At 41.5% G+C, this 25,086-nt stretch overlaps 2 protein-coding genes across 8 annotated transcripts in view; one reads left to right on the top strand and one right to left on the bottom strand.

The window, feature by feature from the left end:
* Nudt6 (nudix hydrolase 6) overlaps window positions 1-14,476 on the bottom strand; it is a 39,042-nt gene extending 24,566 nt beyond the window's left edge. Inside the window, 4 exon segments of the mRNA XM_017802248.2 lie at window positions 6,634-6,689; window positions 10,502-10,681; window positions 10,684-10,730; window positions 14,212-14,476. Of these exon segments, the coding sequence (XP_017657737.1) occupies window positions 6,634-6,689; window positions 10,502-10,681; window positions 10,684-10,730; window positions 14,212-14,456 (528 nt within the window). The 5' untranslated portion in view covers window positions 14,457-14,476.
* Window positions 14,477-15,332: 856 nt separating this feature from the next.
* Spata5 (spermatogenesis associated 5) overlaps window positions 15,333-25,086 on the top strand; it is a 209,416-nt gene continuing 199,662 nt past the window's right edge. For 4 of the 7 annotated variants that reach the window (XM_029554144.1, XM_008849226.3, XM_029554143.1 and 1 more), the window contains exons 1-2: window positions 15,333-15,639; window positions 19,928-20,052. In XM_029554144.1, the coding sequence (XP_029410004.1) occupies window positions 15,474-15,639; window positions 19,928-20,052 (291 nt within the window). In that variant the 5' untranslated portion in view covers window positions 15,333-15,473. The remainder of the gene's footprint in view (window positions 15,640-19,927; window positions 20,053-25,086) is intronic. The other 3 variants (XM_029554142.1, XM_029554141.1, XM_008849225.3) reach the window with 3 other exon arrangements.

The raw sequence follows: 25,086 nt of genomic DNA, 5'->3' as shown, positions 1-25,086 counted from the left end.
TCTTTCTTAATTTCTCCTTTGACCCACTCATTGTTTAGGAGTGTGTTGTTTAATCTCCACATGTCCATGTTGTGATTTGGGCTTCTTCAGATGTTGATTGTAAGCTTTATTGCATTGTGGTCTGATAGAATGCATGGAATTGTTTCAATCCTTTGTATTTGTTGAGGTTTGTTTTGTCCCCCAGTATATGGTCGATTTTGGAGAACGTTCCATGGGTGCTGAGTAGAAAGTATGCCCTTTGGTGCTTGGGTGGAATACTTGGTAAATGTCTAATACTTGCTATATGTGGTAATCTGGGTTGGCATCTGTGGTCATTTAAATGTGGGAATAATCATTTTCTGGACCCCACTTCACAGGGTACCTCAGCTTTCTGCTCAAGCCACACTGACCTGAACAGAAGGACCCTCGGCCTTGCTTTCTTCATACTGGTACTGCTCACCTCCAAACTGTCACATGGCTGCCCTTTCTCCTCTTTAGACTGTGACTTCAGCCGCACAACTTTAGTGGGTCCTTTCCTCACTCTGCAGTCTAACCCGTGCCATTTCCTCTCTCATCCACACATTCGAGTCTCCTTCATTTCTCCTAGTGTACTTCTTCTTTTTTCTTTTTTTTTTCTTTTATTTTTTTGGTCTTTTTGAGACAGGGACTCCCTCCCAGCTGTGCTGGATTCACTATGGAGACCAGGCTGGCCTCAAACTCACAGAGATCTGCTTACCTCTGCCTCCTGATTGCTGGGATTAAAGGCATGCACCACCATGCCCGGCATTTTGGTCTTTTTATGGTGTCACACAATTCCATTCTTGTCCTTTCTTAAATTTTTCATGATATTTGCTTGAGCAGTCTAGTTCATCCACTTTATATTCCAGTATTGATATTCTGTTTTCCATTTCATTCATCCTTTTGGTGAGGCTTTCTCCTGTCATTTCTAATTGGCTTACTGAGTGTTTCACTTCCTTCTTCTTTTCAGCCTGATTATTCTTCAATATTTCTAACTATTTTCTGAATTCATTCAGAAGTTTATCCCTATCATCTTTCTGTTCTTTGATTTCTTTGTTCTCTTTAAATTCACTGAATTCTTTTTTCGTGTTTATAATTGTTCTTCTGAGTTCCATGTCCTGCATTATCTCTAGGGGGTTTTCATTGTATTCCTCTAGAGGACTATTGGTATTTGGTGTGGATATGTTATTTTGGCTTTTCATGTTATTATTTTTTCTCTGTATTTTGACATGTGAATTTCTTTTGTAGTTTCTGATTCTTGTGTGAGACTCAAACCTTCAAGTTTAGGTCTGCTTCTTTTTGTAAACTTTATGTGCCTTTGGAGTTTACTTCTTGGGTGTGAAAAGCTGGTTTGTCTCAGCTTCCAGTTCTCTCCTTTGATTTTATATTGGAGTGGCCAGATTGCTTTTGTCTTCAGGAGTTCCCACGGAGACCCAAGTCAGATGAGGATCTGATGCTCTCAGGCTTTCTCCTAAGGTCTGGATCCCTCCAGGAAAGATTTTAGCCCCAGGATCTTGGGGGTTGGACTGGCCTGGGAGCAGGGCCCAGGAAAGATGCTGGTCTAGGGCAGCTGTTGGCTGTGCCACCCAGAGATGCAAAGGGAGATGGGGGCGTGAAGAGGCCCCAAGGGCTCCTGGGGACTGCACTGAGGAACTGGGTTGGTCTGGGTGCAATGGATCATGAGAGGAAAGGTCAGCCCCCAGAGTCAGAGGCTGGCGGTTGTGCAGCCCAGGGAAGCAGAGGGAGGTGAAGGCAGGCCCAGGCCCAGAGGGCTCCTAGAGAGCAGAGAAGGAACTGGGTTGGTCTGGATGTAAAGGATCAGGAAGCAGTGGTGGTCTCCCTCCATCAAGATAAGGAATGGGATAGCACCCAGGCTAGGAGGAAAGACAGGTGGGCAGATGGGAGGGTGAATGAGGCTGTGGGATTCCAGGGGTGGAGGGCTCGATGGACTTACCCAGGAGAGGGCCAGTTGGGTGATGCAGGCCCAGGGAAGCAGAGGGAGATGAGGGTGGGACCACCACACTTAAAGAAATGTGTTGACTTTAAACAATAATGTTTTAATTTTTGGAATGGTGAACAGGATGACAGATTCTCTTCTACCTTTTCTGGCTCTAAATTTGATACATATTTATAATTTTTAAAAATTATTTTTATTGGGGCTGGAGAGATGGCTCAGCGGTTAAGAGCACTGACTGCTCTTGCAGAGGACCCGGGTTTGATTCCCAGCGCTCACATGGCAGCTGCAAACCATCCTTAACTCCAGTTCCAGGGACATCAGAAGCCCTCTTCTGACCTCCGCGGCATTGCATGACACGGTGCACTCACTTACATGCAGACAATACACTTATACACTCATAAAATAAATTTTTTTATTTTATTTTATGTGTATGAGTGTTATGTCTGCATGTAAGTGTACCTGTGTCATGCAGTGCCCACGGAGGACAGAAGGCATCAGAACCCCTAGAACCAGAGTTATAGATTGTTATCTTGTATTATTCCTCCTCTTTGTTCTGCTGTCATGGCATCAACTGTCAGAAATATGGTCACCTTTCAATTGCTTAATTATTAATAACTACTGTGTCTTTCTAGAATGCAGATGTGTTTTATTTAGGTAAATCTCATCAGCTACAGTATTATTGCTACTACAAATGATATAGAAGCTGCCATTGAGTTTCTTTAGTTCATTCAATAAAAAATGTATTGAGGGATTTGGGATATAGGCCAGTTGGCAAGGTACTTGCTTAGCATGCTTGAAGCCCTGGCTTTGATCCCCAGCATGACACAAACTGACATAGCAATGCATGTCTGTCACCACAGCATGCATCTTGGGGCTGGAGAGATAGCTCAGCAGTAGCATTTTCTTATTCTTAACCAGCCACTGGTGGTCTTGACAATCAGCAAAATCAGGAAGCCCAACTGAGTTAGCAGTTTGAATCTCCACCGGAATTTCTTGGAAAGCTTGATAACAAGAATATTGTTTCTCAATAGTCTTGACATGTTCTAGCACCAACACAGCATCTTCAGAGCTCTTAGCTCATAACATATATTACTCACAATGTGTTTTGCATATAGATAATACGTATATGTATACATATATCATGCACATGCATACTACACCCACCATGAGGGCCTGTCATTGTTTGACCCATCTATGTGCTATTATACTCTTTCTGCCAACATAAGGTAGAAGGTGAGGTGATCTCTTCCACACAGTGCTGTTTATTATTTCTACCAGAATCACAGACAGAACTGAAAGGTCTTTGAAAGTCATCTGTAATTCAGCTCTATATGTCATTGTCTAAAACACATATGACAGATAGTTGCCAAGACTCCACATTTTTCTAGGTAACTTAACGTATACATGGACGATAAGGATGGATGTACTACTCAGTAAAGATGTAGAATAGTTCTTTACATGCTTGCAAATGCCATGAGATAGACAATACAGTATAATGCAGCACGATGATCCTTATATAAATCTTGTACTATTATAATACTTATCCCACAAAAGGTTGGGGAGATGATTCAGTTGGTAAAGCGCTTACTGTTTAAGCATGAAGACTTGTGCTCAGATCAGTTACAGCTGTGGGTATATGCAATCACAGTGCTGGAATGATGGGGGTGCAGAGCCAAGGCAGATCCTTGGAGATCCTGGACAGCCAGTTTAGATGAATTGTTTAATTCTGGATTCAGTGAGAGACCGTCTCAACAAGGTGAAGAACAACTGAAGAAGACACTCAATATCAAACTCTATTCTCCATGTACACATGTACACATGTGAAGACATACATATATACTACAAACACATACACTACACACACACAATACCTCACACAGTTATTTTTGTCCTATTGTTAATATTTCTTCAGGAAGTCAGTATTTCTATTTTGGAGAGATCATAATTCATTTATTTTCTGAGGGGAAAATAATGCCAGTCAATGCTTTGCTATCTATAAGCAGGTGAGTACTCATGTAGCAAGAGGCCACGAAGTCTGGTGACAACATTGTCATGATGTGAACCAGAGCCTCCAGGCTGCATATCACATAATAATTAAATAGTTAAGTAGGAGTAAGAGATAAATATAACTGGAGAGCTATGCAGGAAAGGGAAGATGGTTTTACTAGAAATCTAAGCTCAGGAAAATAGCTATACTACACTTAGCTGGTCAAGTGGCACTTGCTGATGAGATGGTGATACACTGACTTTCAACTGTTGTATGTGTGCATGTGTAAGCACATATATGCAAACACAAGAAATAAAAATTGCAACGTTAAAGAATCAGAAATATAGTTCTCTGTATAGAATATATTTTCTCTAAGTGACATATTTATGGACCAAAATAGAACTATTTCTACATAATTAGTTTACTTTCTTCCAAAAGATAATGTAGATACTGGAACAAAGATCAGAGAGAATCCACGAGCTTCATTTTCATTATTTTAGTTATATGTAAAATGTTGGATAGAACTAAAGTTTAATATGTTTTAAAGCACCCATGTTAAACTTTTTTTCAAAGATCTTATTTTTATATTATGTATATGAGTGTTTTGCCTGCATGTATGTAAGTGCACTACATGTATGCCTGGTGTTTGTGGAGGCTAGAAGAGATGTTAGATTCCCTGGAACTGGAGTTAAAGATGAGTGTTAGCTGCCATGTGAGTGCTGTGAATCAAACCTGGGTTCTCTGCAAGAGCAGCTAGTGCTCTTTTTAACTGCTGAGACATCTCTCCAGTCCCTAAAAATGTTCTTATTATGACACATATCACACTCCATTGTCTAGGCTTTCCTATTGTGATGTCAGAGCAGCCTCACTTCCAAATATCTGATTTCAAAAGAGGGTGAACTGCTTTGGCTATGTATGGCATGCAATACATGACAATACTGTCATCTAGATTTTAAGGAGGAGGAAACTAAGGCTCAGGCTTGACAAGGTAGAAGTGGCTGGCAGTCTGAAATACAGTCTCCTTATTTAGTTTGTATTGCCTTCCTCTCACCTGGCATGTCAGGTTAATCTAAGTATTATAACATTAACCTTCTCATACACTGTATCCCTTTGTCATCACAGTAAATCCTAACATTAACAACTGTTTGCATTATAAACCTACAGTCATGTCTGACTTTCAAGTGCCCTCATAATCAACCCTATTATTGCTGTCAAATCAGATTCCCTACTCTCTAGTCTTTCCTATCAAGTGTATATATTTATGCCCCAATCAAAATATAACACTTAAGAAAGAGGCACAGTACTGCCTTAGGTACTGTATAAATTTATGTTCATGGTAAAAAGCTTTATGTGAGTCAGAGGGCCTGCCTTAATTAAACCTCAAAAGTTACTTATCAGAATGATTTTAGATAGCATTTTTAAGAAATTATGTGCTGTTTTCAGCTATCATTACAAACATTAATTAAAAAATTAAAACATGGGGCTGGAGAGATGGCTCAGCAGTTAAGAGCACTGATTGCTCTTACAGAGGGCCCAGGTTTGATTCTCAGCACCCACATGGCAAGTAACAACCATCTGTAACTCCAGTTCCAGGGGATCTGATGCCTTCTTCTGACCACCATGGGCATTGCACGACATAGGTGCACCTACACACATGCAGGCAATACACTCATAAAATAAAATACTAAATAAAATAGTTTTTTGAAAAGTTAAAAATATGTATGATGGAAAAAATGTTTAATTTGTCCAGTTATGTTTAATGAAGTTTCAAAAAGAATAAAAATAAATATTCTTGCTGGGCTGGAGCTGTATGGGATGTGCAAGGCCTTGCTTTGGTCCCTAGCACCACAAAAAAAGGAAAGGCATTTCTTTCACTTTGACTTAAATGCCTGGGCATGAAAACACCTGATCACTATCATGGTACGTCCCTTAAAAGTCTTTGTTGTTTCTAGTAGATAGACTCCTCATTTGGCTCTTTTGTAATGTGGCAGCCCTTGCTGAACTCTACTTTCACACAGTCACTTCTACTTTTTTTTCTCAGTTTGTCTATTCTTTTTTTTTAACCTGGTAGGTTCCTACTCATTCTTCTAGATTCAGTTTGAAATGTCACCTCTTCTGAGGAGTCTCTAGGGGTTCTTAAGGCAAAGTTAATTGTTACCATCCATTCTATGATTTGTCCAATAGTGAGCTGCAGAACTGTGAGGGATATTACCTTATTAATCTGCCCTCTCTGCATACTCAGGAACTCTAAGAATGCTGAATGAATGGAAGCTATCTCAACAATGTAGAACAAATAGCTGTCTTCCCAACTAAACAGCTTCACTTGTAATATTCTATAGCCATGGAATGAGTAGGGGGCATGGAGGGTTATGCTGGCAGTTTCAGGCCTCTAGCAGTACTTTTTAAATAATTAGTATTCAAATGGTCCATAACTGCTTAATATATATATATATATCCCAAAATATAGAGATATATATATCTCAAAAGATATATATATCTATATCTCCCACTATATAGACTCAGCAGGGCTGAAACTCACTATGTAGGCCAGTCCTGCCTGGCTCTATTCTTGGCTAGAAACAACTTTTAAAATATTGCTCTATAATCCCTTAGTCACAGCAAAATTTCTATATTTTTCTGTAGAGACAGCTGAACATTTGGAAAAGCTCTCTATAAAGCAGAAACAACTTACTTCATTTTGATCTTGTACAACCAATACTTTTCTAGTACTTTCATCAAATACACCACCTTTGGGGGGGGAAAAAGGTAATTGGAAAATATTTTCACTCACCTTTATCTCCTCCCATACTTACCTGTAGCAATCAAAATCCCACCCATACTTGAAGGCCTGGTTCAGATACCTCAGCCAAGAAGACTGTAAAACATCTCTCTAGCAGGATTGCTCAGTTGACCAGTTTTCTTTTCTTATTAAAAAAAAAAAATTAAGCTAATAGTTTGGAATAACAATGATAGTTATGGCATATGCTAAGTTGGAGAATAATCATTTGCATATCTTCTACATAGTATGTATTCCTCAGTTAAATATCTTTTTATCTTTTTTAAGAAAATATTTTATTATTTTTATTTTATGTGTATGCATATATTGCCTGCAATGTAGGTAAGTGCACCCCCTGTGTTGTGCAGTACCCACAGAGGACAGAAGAGGCTGTTGGATTCCTCTGGAATTGGAGTTACAAACAGTTGTTAGCTGCCATGTGGGTGCTTGGATTCAAACCTGGGCCTTCTGCAAGAAGAACCAGTGTTTTTTAAAAATATTTTATTATTTTTTATTTTATGAGTGTATTGCCTGCATGTTTGTGAGTGCACCCGTGTCGTGCAATGCCACAGAGGTCAGAAGCGGGCGTCGGATTCCCCTAGAACTGGAGTTAAGGATGGTTTGTAGCTGCCATGTGGGTGCTGGGGATCAAACCCAGGTCCTCTGCTAGAGCAGTCAGTGCTCTTAACCACTGAGTCATCTCTTCAGCCCCCTTTTATCCTTTTAATAACATTTTCGTTGGTGTTCAGATACTTGTACTTGCTGCAGTTCATCTTATTTTCTATAATAAAATACTATCTCCTGGATAGCTTAGAAACATGTTATTCTCATAGTTCTAGATGCAGGGAAGTCTAGATCAAAGCATGGGCAGATCTAGTGTCTCAGAAAGGTCCACTCCTCATAGACACATCTTCACAGGGTTGGAAGGGGTGAACAAGCCTCCTTGGGCCTGTTACTGGGGGCTCTAATACCTCATCTCCTGTTTAAGAACATTTTATATGTATTTGAGTGTTTGGCTGCATCTATGTAACCGCACTGTGTGTGTACATTGCCCAGAGAGGCCAGAAAGTGGCCTCAGATCCCCTGCAACTGGAGTTACAGACAGCTTCTGGAAAATGAACCTGGGTCCTCTGCAAGAGCAGCCAGTGCTCTTGAATACTGAGCCATCTCTACAGCTCCAGTAGCTCATCTCTTAATGCCATGACCCTGGGGATTAAGTTAACAATATGAATGGGGGAAGATATGAACATTCAGACCATAGCAGTGCTCTAAGTACTAAACAAGTGACTTCTTTATTCTTATTCTTACTCTGTCAATCAGTGCAGGGCACAGGTCTCTGCTTCCTAGCAATCTAGATTCCAAATGTCTCCAATATTCACCAAGATTTATCTGAAGCCAGTTCAATTTCCTTACCACATGTGCATACTTTATAACACACTTATACCCTGCTTTGGAAAGTTTTATTTTATATATGTTTAAAGCTCCAGTCTGTCTCTTTTACTCATTTATTATACATGCTGCTCAGTACATCATGGATTTGCTAGAAACTCCTAAGGCCTTTTCCTTTCCCAAGTCAGAAGCTTAGCTCTGTGGAGTCTTGCCCTCAGGACACTTTTCCCATTGTTCCAGTGCAGAGCTGGAGGCCTCTCCTTAATTACACTAATCTCCTTAACAATTACAGCCTGTTTTCCAGCATACAACTTGGCTCTAACATTAGTGTTCTTTCAAAGAGTACATTTTATATTTCTTTTTGTTCCACTTGCTTTTTTTCATTATAGATCTGCATAATCTTTATCATAAATCACCACACCAGAGATTCTATATTGTGCTGTCTTGAAATTTCCTCTGCCAAAGAAATTAATACATTACTTTAAAATTCAGCCTCATGTAACTTCTCAGGACACAAGCAGAAAACATCTAGGTTCTTTGACAAAATATCACAGGTATTGCCTCTAGTTGCTAATAGAGACCTTGTTCTCCTCTGAGACCTCTGGAGCCCAGCCTCCACCATCTGCATTACTCTTAGCACCACTGTCTTCCAGGCTCCTACTAGAACACCCTGTTAAGCTCTGCTTCCAGCATTTGACCAGTTTTCTGGTTCAAAGTCCTAAAATCTTCCACATTCCTCCAAAAACACAATATGGTCAGATTCTTCAGATTCTTCCATTCTGTGGTACCAAGTTCTATATTAGTTTCTTTTCTGTTCCTGTGATAAAACACCATGACAAAGGCAAGTTACAGAAGGAAGAGTTTATGTGGGTTTATGATTCCAGAGGAATAAGAATTCATCACTGTAGGAAGGCACAGCAAGAGGCAGAAATGGCAGCTGGAGCAAGAATCTGATAGCTTACATCTTCATCAACAAATACAAAGCAGAGAAAGATAGAGTGAACTAGCAGTAAGACAAGGTTCTGAACTCTCAAAGCCTGTCCCCAGTGACATACTTTATTCAGCAAGGCTGCACCTCCTAGTATCTCCTCAAACAGCACCACCAGCTGGGAAACAGGCATTCAAATACTTGATCCTACGGTGGATTACATTTTTCATTTAAACTACCACAGTTCATTTGCCCTACCTTAAATTCAACCCCAAAAGTTTTTTCTTTTTTTTTTTTTTGGTCTTTTTGAGACAGGGTCTCTCTGTAGCTCCAACTGACCTGGAACTTGCTATGTAGACCAGTCTGGCCTTGAACTCATAGAGATCCACCTGGCTCTGCCTCGAGTGCTGGGACTAAATACCTGCACCACCACTCCAGGCCCCCAAATTTTACTTCACAACATAAATTTACATATTTAGTATATATTTAGCTCTAGTATGTATGAAACAAATAAGAAAATTGTCAGAATCAAAGTGGAATTCTGTGTCAATCCTAACAAAAGTAAATAAGGCATGGTGGTTATGAAGGAAAGGTTTTTATGCACAAATGCTTGCTAGTAACTATCACAAAAGACTAATAGAATCACAGGTTTACAGAAGCCATAACACATAACACACAACTCTACAAGGACATCTGCCTAACCACTACCTACTCAACCTTGGACCAATGTCAAAATTTTATTATTAATGGATATGCCCAAAGATTACTGTTTCAAATACCTTCTCTAATCCTCCTATATTTATCTTTATTTTTTAAAATTTTATTATTTTTATCTTATGTGTATGAGTGTTATGCCTGCATGTAGGTAAGTGCACCTATGTCATGCAATGCCTGCAGAGGACAGAAGAGGCTGTCAGATCCCCTGGAACTGGAGTTACAGACAGCTGTTAGCTGCCATGTGGGTGCTGGGATTCGAACCCAGGCCTTCTCTAAAAACAGCGTTCTTAACTGCTGAGCCATCTCTCCAGCACCATATTTATCTTTAAAAACTTGCTCTTTCCTTTTTTAATATATTCCAAATTTACTGTGGTGCATGTAATCCCATCACAGTGCTTTGGTATCTCCCAAATATCCTTATTCTCTGGAGAATCTGATTGTTTTGTTTATTTGGATTGCCATATGCTATACTGAGTTGAATTTATTTCCCTATTCCAATTCAGCTCCACCCCTGTGTGAAGCATGTTCAAGCATACCAGTACTTTGGAAAGCTCACCTCCACACTTGTTCTCTGTGCTGCCCCTCTGATTCATAAGGCTAATGTCAATTATTTAAAAGCACTGTGCAACAATCACACAGTGATTACTGAACCAAATCATTCACCAATAAATTATCTGTTTAGTTATAAGAAGAAAGACATTGTATAAACCTGTAAAAGCAAATGTTAGTGGACTTGCGTTTGAAACTGACCTACAACTCCTACTTGATGGGTAGCATATCCTGGCAATCTGCTGGGTCCTTCTCCCAGCCACAGAGTCAGCGTGGAGGAATTGGATTCTGTATGGTGGAAGCAGAAGCCCAGGGAAGCAGCAGGGGAAATGTGGTGGCTCTGCAGGATGGGGATGTGTAGCCACACAGCTCTCCTGCCTCTGACCTCCACTGCTGTACGGCAGTTGGAAATGTAGAGGAAAATAACAACCTGTGAAGTTTTTCAAATGAGTTGAGTGGGTCACATCCTTTTAGCACACACTTCTGGGAAACTCATGTCCCCATCAGGGTTGCTACCATATTTTACCAGAATCACATTATTTATGTGATTCTCTACCCAGAACAGTGCTGAGCTTTATATCAATACCATCTAAAGACTTGCCACACAATAGGTGCTCAATCATTATAAAGTGGACAAAGGAACTGACAAAACAAATGTGATTTTTTATTTTCATTTTTTATTAAGACAGAGTCTTTCTGAGCTCCAGTTGGCCTGGAATTCTACAGGCCAGGCTTGGCCTGATCTCACAGGGATCTGCCTGTCTCCACCTCCTGTGGGCTGGGATTAAACCCGTGTGCCACCATACCCAGCTAACAAATGTGATTTTTAATACTTTTTTGCTTTCTTTTTCTTTCCAGTTCTGGAGATGAAACCTAGAGTCTCATGCATGCTACACAGGTGCTCTACCACTGGCCAAAACCCCAGCCAATGCTGTTTCCTTAATGTCCTTAATTTTAATCTTTATAAATGACAATTTAGGGTGTTTTTGACTGTTCCTGTAAGAGTTCTGAAAATTATTTATGGTTTAAAATTGCAAGGTGATCAAGAAAGTATAAAAGAGAATATAATGAAGAAATAAACCAATCTATTATGAGTCTGAACAGAGAAAAATCTTGAGTTTTTTCACACGAAATTAGAAATAAACTTTACCACATATACACCTTATATCACGTGGTTCATAATACATTATATACAGAGCAGACTGTCATTAAAATTCTTTCAATGAGCATGAATTTCTCAATAATAGCAGTGTCTCTCATGTAAGTATTCACAAGCTATTTAACCATCCTTCTACTCTTAGACATTAATATTATTTTAAAATATTCTTTATTATAAAATATTCTTTATTATAAATGACCATGATGAACATAAAGATAGGCTTTCTTAGAATTCTTTAAATTTTCTTACTTTTCTATGTAAGATTAAGCCAGGGGAAAGATGCTAATTTAGAAGTTTCAGACACTTTACATTATCTAGTTTCTCACAATCATGAAAGACAAGGTGACTTTTAATTTATGGATGAAGAAATGAACCCTGACAATTCAGACATTTTAGAAAACCTTTTCAAATCAATTTTTCCATCCATTATTTTACTTCCTTTTAACAATGATGCTGTTCTGCCTCAGCTCTGCAGTAAGCTCTTCCATGTTAAGGACCATGGACTCTTCCTCTTTGGCGGTCAATGTGCATAGCACAGTGACAAATCCATGGTTCTTTAATAGATTTCTTCATTTGATCCAGCATGCACTGTAGCTATAGGATCAGATAGATCATTCTTTCCTCACTTTCTCTAATTAAATCATTTTGAAGTTGATATGTCAACACAGAAGAATTATCATCTCAAAGGGGTAAGAGTTTATTTTGGAGCCAGATAATGAGTGACCATGGTCCAGGAAAACAGATTCAGGTTACCCCAAATTCCATGTTCCAATGTGGTAACAGTTTCATTAACTTTTTATAGTAACAGAAGAAAAAGTCATAAATCAAGATATTCCATTAAGTAGGCGGACAAAGCAAAAGAGAAATCTCAGCTATAGGTCTCAGATGTTTTCTAATGGCAATCCAGCTTTTTGGTAGTAGAAGCTGTTGATCTGCTAAGTTAATACATTCCAAAAGGTTTTTATCTGTTAGTCACAGACGGTAAGTCAAAAACAAAGGTGGGCAAGGAGTGGCTATTTTGGGGGCTAAAGATGGCCCAAGATAAATGGTAATTAGGTTCTGGACCTGACACATTCCAAACTCTCCATAATCACTAAGGTTCTAACCAACTGATTAGCCTATGTCCATGCTACCTAGCAACATCTATTATATCTAGTTTTTCTATTTCTATTTAAAACGCCGTGCATTTGCAGTCTTCCCACAGGAATCAGAGCTGTTTCACCATTGGTACAAATACTGTCTGTGATGCCAGGAATAGTGATGCAACTTCTGTAATCCAGCACTCTGGGAGCAGAGGCAGAAGGATCAATCCTGAGTGTGAAGCCAGCCTCAGCTTTATGTACCACTTACCTGCCTCAAATGCCCCTCCTCTGCCAAGAAAGACATTTGTGAGACAGCATTTATTGACAACTTTTGAGTTGTCGATAACAAAATAGAAATAGTAAAAGAACAGACTTCATGTGTAAAAAGTGCATGCCACCATGCCTGGCTTAATAACTATTCCTAATAGATTAAATACAATCTGTGTAATTTGCTTGATGAGGAAAAAGAAAGACTTCCTATTAGGCTTTCTTCTCCAATTAGTTTTTCTTTACATGTCCTACCAGCTAGTTTTGACTCCATTACAATGGAACTAACAGATAGTAAGTAGAGCATCATGACACAGAATAGAGCCAGGGGGAATTACATATTGTCTTCCAACTGGGAATAACACCATGTACCTCACAAGGTTGTTGTGAGGACTAAATTAATTCATAATTGTTGGATTCTTTTTGTTTTGTTTTTCTGAGACAAGAGGTCTCCCTGTACCTCTAGCTGGCTTGGAACTAGCTATGCAGACCTGGACTGCCTCTGCCTCCAGAGTGCTGGGATTAAAGGCTTGCACCACTAGCCTTGTCTAATGCTTGGCATAAAGCATGTGGCCCCAAACCTGGGGCTTGAATCTTGAATATATGTCCAAATCCAACATACTTTTTGATGTGGTGGATTACCACCACATCATCTGTACCCATCCACACACGTGTACACATACATATCGGGTTGAACAGATTTGATTTTGCTACTGGCAATCGCGTGGTCTCATTTACTACAGATAGGAGCAGTTGGAGGACACATAGATGTGAAGAGGTAAGTAGTTTGGTTCTGGGATGAAGATTAAACAACAAATCAACTAAGCTTATTTGTATTTACATGCCATAAATTACAGATCATTTGAGGTTTCCTGTTATGGGAGAGATCGTTCTGAGCCGAATTTCCATGCTATGCCTTCAGTTTGGATTTCTCCTCAGGGGCAGTCTGAAAACGAGTCTGCTCTCCCAAACCAAGCACCAGTTCCTTAGTGTGGGCTCCTCCTCCAACCTTCGTTTCCTGTTACTGGGCCCAATGTTGAAAGCCTATGGAGTGTATTCCTATTTGAAAGCTGCAAAATTCCGTGAGACAAACTTCAATTCTAGACCCAATTGCTCCTATATGTAGTAAATGAGACCAGCAGAGCTGCTCTCATCCGTCCCCCGACTGTCCTCCGGGTTTACAATACCGACAGCGCAGTGGCGGAGGGACAGCACCACTGCAAGTGTGGGGGAGTGAGTGCTAACATTCGCATTTACTAAACTTCACATGTGCCCAACCCGGTGCTAGGTGCGTCCAACCTTCGCAGCAAGACCTGGACTAGGTAGAGGGTACATCCCGAAGGCCGCACTGAGGCGACCTCTGGGCGTCTGTCCGTCCAAGGTCAGCGTCCTTCAGCTTTCACCTCAGAGAGCGCACTCCCCCCCTCGGTTTCCCAGTGCCTCGAGCCGAGCCCCGCACTTGCCCTGCAGGAACTGCCTTTTGGCGCGTGTCCAGACAACGCAGGTGCACCAAGACGCCCCCGAATCTGTCCAGCTCGCTGGGTAGCTTGCCCACGCCGGAGACCGGATCTTGTAGGCCGCCGGAGGCTGCTCGGCCACAGCAGGGCAGCACCGCAAGCCCACGTCGGGAACTCCAGAGCCTCCACATGGAGGAGCCGGACGGCTCTAAGAAAGCTGGAGCCCAGAGGGACGGCCTCCTCTGCGCTCGCCCCGCCCTTCATCTAGTCCCGCCCTTCCCCAGCTAGCCCCGCCCCTCCTCTAGCTCTGCTCCATCCATCGCCTTGTCCCACCTCCTTAGCTCCGCCCCATCTGATGGGCACCGCCTCATCCCGCCGCATCTTGCCTCTTCCCTCCCCATCCCAGCCCGTCCCTCCCGGTGTAGCCACGCCCCTTCTCATCTATCCCCGCCCCTCCATCACCTCGTCTCACCTCTTCTGGCCCCACCCTGCCCCCCACCATTTTGCCCCGCCCCATCTCGACACCCCCCACCCCTTGTCTAGTCTCACCCCGCCCATTTCGCACCGTCCCTCCCCATCCCATCTCGCCCGGACCCATCTCTCCCCCTCTCCCCTTCTCTTCCCATCCCACTGGGGTCGTCGCCTCGCCCCTCCCTGTCTCGCGCCGTCCCGCCCCACCTTGCGGTCTAGCCCCGCTCCGCCAATTGCCATTCGAGGCCGGGTCACCCCGCCCCACATCCTCCTAGGCGCAGAGGAGGTCTTACCGTAAGATCTATAATAGCGACACAACTAAATTTAGCTGCGACTTCCACTTGGCACAACTGGGGAGCATACCTGCCCTTCACTATGGCTTCGGGGAAACGGAGAAACTCCAGTTTAGTCACCTTTGCTCCTTAAACCAATGTTTGTGTCAGGACTAGGCAAGCGGCGGAGAAACCCAAGGACGCCTTTCGGGAACTTATAAAAGGCGGTTCCCTACACCGAGCTCCTCTTTTACGGTAGGAGAACGTTCACCCCACAACAGCTTCAGATGGGGCGGGCTGGGGCGGGCTGTAGACCTTGGGTCTCCAGGCCACCTGCTCTGCTGCGCTCTGCTCGGAGGATTAAGGGCGCACGCCGAGCCGCTGACCTTTAACCCGGAACTTTTCTACCCCAACCGCGCACGTTGAGCCAGCTTTGAGGCTGCTTCTCTCAGGTAGCCTTCAGTCATGTCTTCCAAGAAGAGCCGAAAGCGGCTGAAAGAAGGCTCGGATGGAGGCTCTCCCTCGTTCTCGGCTGGTCCCTCGCGCGCGGGGACTCCTGCTTCTGCTCGACCGGACGCGGTGGGGGCGGCGGCGCCGGGGACCCTGGTGGTGACTAACTTTCTCGAGAAAGGTAAGAATGTAGAGGGCTTCGAGGCCAAGGCGCGCCACCCGAGGGGTTCCTGCTTGTGGTGGTGGGCGTGACGCGGGAGCCGGAGGCCTAGCCTGGGCTCGAGCTGCCGGCGCAGGAAAAACAGAGCCTGGTTTGCTCATCCTCCCGCGGGCTCCAGAATTGTTTGGGCAGTATCTGGAGAGTGAACCCCGGCAATCAGTAATATCCCGCGATCCTAGAATTTTAAAATTGCATTTGAAAAGGCCTTTTCCCCCTTCAGATTAAATGATTCCTATTTAGCGAGCGTAGGATACGCTAAAAAGCCAAAGAGCGTGTTCTGAGACTGTGGATCCGTACTGCCTAAGTCAGCCTTGTCTTTAGGAGTAGGGGAGTTTTCTTCCACGGCGCGCAGGCCCTGATAAGTCACAACTATTAATTGCACGCTAGTAGTAGTAGCAAGTTAGCCCTGTCATCTGCTTCTCTCATCTGGTTTTCACAGAAGCTGTGATGCGTGAATACTGTATTCTAATGGCCTTTCTTAAGTGTAGAGAAAGTTAATGGGGTTCCATCCGGGTTGTACAGGTAGCAAGTGGCAGAATCCATGTTTGAGTCTGATGTTCGAGTCTACAGCCATTGCTTAATCGTAGTTTTGTTGACTTGGGGGAATGGGCTGTAGACTTATGTCTTGAGGCATGCTTTATGTATAATAGTTTTGAAAAAAATGGAACAGATTAAAACGAGGGGCAAGGGGTTTTACATTTTTATTTATTATTTTAATTTTATGTGTCTGCATTTATTGCCTGCATGTAAGTGCACCTGTGTCTTGCAATGCCGTTAGAAGTCAGAAGAGGACACCAGATCCCCTGGAACTGGAATTGCAATTGCAGTACAGTTGTTAGCCACCATGTGAGTGCTAGGAATTGAACCCGGGTCCTCTGCAAGAGCAGCCAGTGTTCTTAACCACTGAGCCATCTAAAGTTTTTTATCTCTAATTGGACCTTAAAGGCAGTCTTATTGTTAATGTAGTGTTTTCATTCTGTTTTAGAAATGGCAAGAATAAACTTGTTCTGTCTTGGGCATTTTATTTCTTTCATACTAGATCTTTCCCACGGTTCATTTCTCTTCTATCTTAAATAACAAAAGTTCCATATTTTCTGCCACCATGTTTTCATTATCAGACAAATTAAATGGAGTGCTCTGCCACCTTACAACTCACATACTGCTTAGCCTGGTCCTAGTTGACTTTCACACCACCATTTCTTGGAAACTGCCTTGTAATAGCCACACATTTGTGTCCATGTTGGCAAATCTTGTTACCCTTAGTAACATTTGGCATTGTTGACCATTTTTTCCTCAAAACACCTTATTACTTGTTTTATTTGCCATCAGACTATCCTAATTTTTCCCCATGGGTATTGGTAATCAGATTCTTTTGCAGGTTTACCCTTTTTCACCTGAAGCTTCTCAGTTCTTTCTTAGTCTGATACCCTCTTTTCTCTATATTTTCTATAGGGCAAGTGCTCCAATGCTAACAGTTTCCCATCTCTATTCTTTTCAATTTTTTATTTATTTTCATAATTAATACTGTTTCTGAGTCTTGATTCAGTTGTCCTTTAAATCAGGATGATTTGCTGATTTGCTGTGGCAGAGTTTTTTAAATGTTCAATAGCTAACACATTGACACTTTTGTAAAATACATTCAGTTTAGCAAAAAAATTTAAAAAGCAAAATAATTAAATTTTTTGGGTTCACCAGATATAGAATTTTATCAAGTTGCAGTAAATGCTTAAGTGATTATCATGTTTTGTACTTATTTCCATCATGAACCAGTTTGTAGATTAAGTTTCGAAAAGCACTGTCCACTACCTTTTCTTTCATTTCTCAAAGGTACTTTAGAACCAACTTCATGAGTCCATCTCAGTCTGACACCTTCCTCTGTCCTATGAACAATAGCTTTTTTGTTTTGTTTTGAGACTGGATCTCTGTAGCCTCAGCTGACATGGAGATCTCACAGAAATCACAGCCTACCTCTGCTGGGATTAAAGGTGTGTACCACCATGCCCAGCATTGCAGTAGCCTTTTATTTGATTTGTCTTCTACCAATTTGTCCCCTTAATTACTCCTTTTTGATTTAACAGTCAGAATGATCTTTTAAAATGAATATCTTGTCATGTTCTACCATACATGCCCCTGGACTTCAATTACTGTTAGGGTTATGACCAGTGTCTTGATATAATCTGTTATCCTGGGTGGTTTTGTCTTTGCTTACACAATCCCCTTTCTCTCCCATCACTCTTACCCTCTAGAGGGTGTGTCATATTCCTTTCTATCCACAGCAGCTTTACATGCTATTCTCTGTTGGTAATTTTTTTTTCTTCTTATTTAGTTATTTCCTCCTTTTTTCCCCTGCACCTGAATTTTAATAGCACTTTGTTTTGAATAACATTCTCTGATTCTTCCAAATTACATCAGATTTCACATAATAGCACTCTTCAGTTATTCTGTTTTTTTGTTAGTTTTAGTTTGTACCTATATAGATATTCAGTAATTGTTGGATAGATAACTCATCTTGCTACGTTATAAACTCTGGGAGTTCAAGGAAGCAAGATTGTTTGAAATTGCCTTTGTAGGCTGAAGAGATGGGTTAATGGCTTATGGCACAGACTTAAGGACTAGAGCTCTTATCTCTAGCACTCTTGTAAAAAGCTGAGCAGAGGGCTGGGGAGATGGCTCAGTGGATAAGAGACTTGTTCTGCAAGCAGGAGGAACCGTGTAAAAAGTCTAGCATGGCTGCATGTGCCTATAACCCATCATGGGGATGGCGGGGAGCAGAGACAGGTGGATCCTGAGAGTTCACTGGCCAGCGTCACCAAAACCCATCAAGCTTCTTTCTGGATTAGTGAGAGCCTTGTCACAAGGCAATAGCACAAATAGCTATAGAGGAAGGTACCTGACAATCTGTGCTCACCTGCTGGTACCATACTCATACCACACACATACCCACAGCTGTCTTAGTTTCTTTTCCATTGTTGTGGTAAAATACCCTAAAAAAACAGCTTAGAGAGAAAGGGTATTTTTTGGTCTTTTTGAGACAGGGTCTTCCTGTACCCCAGCTGCCCCGGAACTCACTATGTAGACCAGGCTGGCCTTGAACTCACAGAGATCCACCTGCCTCTGCCCCCTGAGAGCTGGGATTAAAGGCACCATTTTTGCCTGGCAAGAAAGGGTGATTTTTTGTTTGGGGGGTTTTTTTTTTGGTTCACAGTCTAAAAGAGGTAAGTCACAGCAGCAGGAGCTTGAGAAAACCTGTCACATCACATCCTTAGTCAAGAGCAGGGAGCAATGAATTTAATGCTTGTGTTAAATTCATTGTTTCCTTTTGATTGTGGATGTAATGTGACCAGCTGCCTTAAACTCCTGCTGCTGTGTTTGATGACCTGAGCTAAAGAGATCTGGAATCCATGAGGTGGAAGGAAAGAACCAACTCCCTTAAGTTGTTCTCTAACCACCGCTTGAGCGCCACACACAAAAAATTACAAAGTACTGGAGGAATGAGGACTAGTGATCAGAATTGCGTGAACAACTTGAGTTGGAGAATGTAAGTGGAGAATTGCATAATGGTGTATTGGGAAAGGAGGACATTGGGTGGGAATTTTTACATGATCTCCATTAACATAGAAGACTGGAGGTAATTAGGGAAGTTTTTAAAATCCTGGAGTATGTGGGTCAGAAGTGGAAACATCTAGAGGCAACCAGATAGATGTGCCAGTTCTTAGTGGAAGCTTTTGAATACTAGTAGCTGACCCAGAATCTGTGTTGCAGAAAGTTCAGAGACTCTTCATTGCAATTAAAATTTTTTATTTTTGTTGTTTGTTTTTGACAATGCTGGGGATACAACCTAGGTACTGAATTATGTCCCCAGCCCCATGTGGTTAGTTCTTAAAAGAAATGAGAGGCTTTTTTTCTTTTTAGTTAATACTCACATGTTGCCATTAAACACTCAAATTTTATTTTTAGATTTGTTAAGAAAGAGGATTTCTTGCCAGCTGTGGTGTCACATGCCTTAAATCCCAGCACTTGGGAGGCAGAGGTAGGTGGATCTCTGTCTGGTCTACATAGCAAGTTCCAGGCCAGCTAGGGCTATAGGGAGACCCTGTCCTAAAAGACAAACAGAAAAGAGGTTTCTCTGGGATATGGTAAGTGCACTGATATGGTTACATGGGTAGAGGATTTTTATTTACTCTAAAATAAACCACACCTTATTTTCAGTTATAAAATAGTACAAAAATATTTTTTCTTTTTTTTATAGTAGATGGCAAAGTTCCTAAGACATTCCAGAATTCCCTTGTTCACCTTGGACTCAACACTATGAAGTCTGCAAACATATGTATCGGTCGACCAGTGCTGCTTACCAGTTTGGATGGAAAGCAAGAGGTAAAGGACCTTATCATCTTTTTACTTGGAAAGATTTGAAACGATTCTGATTTTAACTTTCAGTGCATTCAGGAATCAGTGAAAAACATTACAAATATTTATTTGTTTGTGTGTGGGTGTGTACACATGTACATGTGGAGGTTAGAAGCCAGTTTGCTGTAGTTGGTGCTCTTTTTCCACCATGGGTTTTGGAGATCAGACTTGTGTTGTCAATCTTGGTAGTAATTGCCTTTACTTGTGGAGCCATCTTGCAGACCCCCCCCCAAAATATTTTTAAAAGACTGTCCTATGTGTTAGATTTGGGAGGGCAGAAAAAGGAAGTAGTTTAAAGTTTAGAAATAAGACTCAGAGTCAGACCTACGGCAGGCAAGGGATGTGCTCCCTGGATTCAGGAAGCCCAGCAAAGGGTTGATAGCTGTTCCTCGAGGAATCATTATCTGCTCATTGAAGAGGGAACAGTCTGATCTTATGTAGGAACTCTGTTGCACACAGCTGTAAGAGTTAACTCTGTGCCAGGGTTTGGTGTCCTTGAGGGTCTCTTTTCTGAAGATTATTTGCTCATGTAGGCATGTGAGTTATCTATAGCACTAAAGGAGACAGGTGGGCTCCATAGTCTCCCTTAGTCCAGGGAGTGACCCATTGATAAGGCTTGAGAAAGGCCAGACTGCCAATTTAGGGCCAGTTAGCCACTCTAAGGAATTTATATCTTTATGGCCTCCTCTAATGGAGCTTATGTCTCTCTGTCTCTCCTGAAATTCACATATTCTATCACTATGTACATAATAACTACTCAAATATCATAGAGAAAAGGCTTCTTCCCCCCCCCCCCCCCCCCCAGGGAGGTGGTGGCATATATCCCTTTTGGCTCTGCTTCTCCTAGTCTGTTATATTTATTTTTTTGCAGAGATGTCATATTAAGATAAGAAGGGCACTTGTCCTGTCCTGAATTTTCAACTTAATGAAGTTGAGAGAACCAAGCTCTCACCACTTGCTGTAGCTTTTTCTGCTGCTTCCCTCATTCATAGGCAAGCCTACGAAAATGTTTTGAACTTGCTTGCCTGCTTATAGGACTCTTCCATTCTTTTCTTTATTTTGGTCTTAAACTGTACTTAAAAGAATCTCATACTGTCCGACCTCCATCTGTGTAGCAGTTCTGATTTCAGCAGACTGCCAGAAAGTGCGAAGTTCTGTCCTCCCTGTGTCCTCTCTCTGACAGAGGGTTGAGAATGCAGGTGACTACCTGAGAGCCCCCAGATCCTGCCTCCATATGGTAGTGAGCTTCCCCTAATTGCTCCATACCCATCCCCCTACCTGGGATTTCCTGAGGCCCCTCCCAAGGCCCCAGGGCAGATCTGGCTTTGGCAGTTTAAGGCTGAGATCCTAGCACACAGCCTGAGAGGGTGGGTTTTAACCTCCATCGGTCTAGCGGCTCTGATCTCAGCAGACCACCAGAGACTGCCGAGTTCTGGTCTTCCTCTGGCAGAGAGCCTGAGAATGCAGGAGACTGCCTGAGAGCCCCTGGATTCTGCCTCCATGTGGTGGTGAGCTTCCCCTAATTGTGCCATACCCATCCCCCTACCTGGGATTTTGTGAGGCCCCTCCCAAGGCCCCAGGGCAGATCTGGCTTTGGTAGGCTAAGACTGAGATCCTAGCAGACAACCTGAGAGGGTAGACTGCCTGAGAATGCCCAGATCCTGCCTCCACGTGGTGAAGGAAGCCTGAGTGTACCTGACTGGAACCTGAATTGGGCTTCTCTGGGCACTCCTGAAAAGCTGATCTGAATCCATCAGTTCCCTCCAAATTAAACCTGAGAGAACCTGAACCCTGTACCAACCAGCTTTTCATAACCAATAAAGAAAGGGTCTAGGCACCTAGATAATACAAACAGAAGCATACTTCAACTTAATTCCCATATCAGAATCATAAAGAAAAAAAGAAATGCACATGCCAAAATCACAACAAAATAACAAAATGGAAAGCCAAAACACTATGTCCCCACCAAACTCCACCGATCCTGTAGAAGAGTTCTACAAGGAGAACCCCCTAGAGATAATCCAGGACACTGAATTTAAAAGAACAGTCATGAACATGATCAAGGAAGTCAACGAATTTTAAAGAACACATGAACAAACAAATCAAGGAGCTAAAAGAAGATAGTGATAAACATCTGAATGAATTCACAAAAGAGATGAGAGAAACACTGAAGAAAACTCAGGCAGAAATGAAGAAGGAAGTGCAAAACTCAGTAAGCCAACTTGAAACAACAAGGGAAAGCCTCACTGCTAGAATGAATGAAATGGATAACAATATCAGCACTGGAGGATAAAGTTGAAGAATTGGACCCCTCAAGCAAAGATTCTGGAAATTTTTTTAAAAACACAGTAATGGAATATGCAAGAGATGTGGGACACCATGAAAAGGCCAAATCTCTGAATCGTAGGAATAGATGAAGAAGAAGAATCTCAGCATAATGGTATTGGCCAGATCTTAAACAGAATCGTGGAAGAAAATTTCCCAAAAAGAAAGACATGCCCATACAAATACAAGAAGCACATAGAACACCAAATAGACAGGACCAGAAAAGAAACTCCTCATGGCATATCATAGTAAAAACACTAAATGTGCAGAACAAAGAGAGAACACTGAAAGCAGCAAAAGAAAAACAAGTCACATAGAAAGGAAAGCCCATCAGAATTACAGCTGACTTATCATGATAAATGCAACCTATGAAAGCCAGAAGATCCTGAACCAAGGTATTTCCAGTATAGCCTGAAAGAATAAATGTCCACAAAGCCAGCCCTTCAAAGAATACTTGAACCAATTCAGAGAGTGAAGAGAGAAACAGCTATACCCCAGGGGCAACGAAAGAAAATAAGTAAAGGTATAATTGAGGAAACATAATTAAAGAACACAAACAGCCATCAAAATGATGGCAACCAGTATACATCTTTCAATAATAACCTTAACTATTAATGGACTGAATTCCCCAGTCAAAAGACACAGGCTAAGTGAATGGATTAAGAAACAAAATCCATCTCTTTGCTGTCTGCAAGAAATGCATCTCACCTTCAAGGACAGGTAGTACCTTACGGTAATAGGATGAAAAAGAATATTCCAAGCAAATGGGGCTAAGAAACAAGCAGGGGTTGCAATTCTAATATCTGACAAAATAGACTTCAAAGTAAAACTAACCAGAAGAGATAAGGAGGGTCACTTCATTCTGATCAAAGGAACAGTTAACCATGAAAATATTATAATCCTTAACATATATGCACCAACCTCTGGTGCACCCAAATTCATAAAAATACTACTACAGGACTTTAAGACACAGACTAACCCCAACTCCGTAATAGCAGGAGACTTCAGTGCCCCACTGTCTCCATTAGGTCAACTGGACAAAGAATAAACAGATACCTGAATTAAATGATACTAATACATCAAATGGAACATCTTTCAAATATTCCACCCAAGCACGAAAGAATACACTTTCTACTCAGCACCCCATGGAACTTTTTCAAAACTTGATCACATACTAGGCCACAACACAGACCTCAACAAATACAAAAATATTGAAATAATCTCATTCATTTCATCAGACCACAATGCAGTAAAGCTCAAAATGAACACTGGACAAAGCCCTAGTCACTACACGAACTTGTGGTGATTGAACAACACACTGCCAAACAGTTAGTGGGTCAAAGGAGAAATTAAAAGAATTCCTGGAATTCAATGAAAAGGACAATACAACACAACACAACCTCTGGGACACTTTAAAAGCAGTTCTAAGAGTGAAGTTTATAGCTCTAAGTGCCTACATTAAAAATTAGAAAGGACCCAAATAAATGACCTAATACTGCAACTCAAAACCCTGGAAAGGCAAGAACAAATGAAACCCAAACCCAGCAAAAGAGAAGAAATAGAAAAACTCAGAGCAGAAATTAATGAAATAGAAAAAAACAATTCAAAGAATCAATGAATTTAAGACCTGGTTCTTTGAAAAGCTAATCAAGATAGACCCCCTTAGCCCAGTTAACCAAAAGAAAGAGCAAATCCCAGTCAATGAAATCAGAGATTAAAGAGGAGACATCACAACAGACACCCAAAAGATCCAGACCATTATAAAGGAATATTTAAAAAACCTATCTGCTACCAGTTTGAAAATCTAAAAGAAATGGATGGATATCTAAAATCATGGGGCCCACCAAAGTTAAACCAAGAAGAGATCAATGGTTTAAACAGACCTATAACATATGAGGAAATTGAAACAGTAATACAAAGCCTCCCAACTGAAAAAAACCCAGGCCCAGATGGTTTTACAGCAGATATCTACTAGACATTTAAAGAAGACCTCCAATCAAAACTACTTAAATTATTCAAAACAATAGAAACAGAGGGAGAACTCCCAAATTCCTTCTATGAAGGCAGCATCACTCTAATACCAAAGTCAGGTAAAGATACAGCTAAAAAATAAAACTATAGACCTATATCCTTAATGAATATAGATGCAAAACTTCTCAACAGAATATTGCAAACCGCATACAGACACACATCGAAAAGATCATTCACTGTGATCAGGTAGGCTTTATCCCAGAGATACAGGGATGGTTCACTACACGAAAGTCAATAAACATCATTAATCATATAAATGGACTCAAAAACAAAAATGACATTGTCATCTCAATAGATGCAGAAAAGACTTTTGACAAAATTCAGCATGCATTTATATTCAAAGTCCTAGAGGACATTGGACTGGAGGGAACATGCCTCAACATGATTAAGGCTATATACAACAAACCCACAGCCACCATCATTCCAAATGGAGAAAAACTGGAAGCATTCCCATTAAAATCGGGAACCAGACAAGGATGTTGTATTAGTCAGGGTTCTCCAAAGAAATGGAACTGATAGAATGAATATATATGTATAGAGATTTATCAGCTTAGCTCACAGGATAGAGTCCGAGAAGTCCAACAATGGCTGCACCACACTGGACAGGCTGAGAATCTGTAGTCGCTCAGTCCACGAGGCTGGATG

Source organism: Nannospalax galili, unplaced genomic scaffold, assembly GCF_000622305.1.
Source record: "Nannospalax galili isolate Female #2095 unplaced genomic scaffold, S.galili_v1.0 scaffold64, whole genome shotgun sequence".
NCBI classification, from domain to species: Eukaryota; Metazoa; Chordata; class Mammalia; order Rodentia; family Spalacidae; genus Nannospalax; species Nannospalax galili.
Note: the sequence above shows the minus strand (reverse complement) of the source record. Positions and strands in the feature narration are given on the sequence as shown.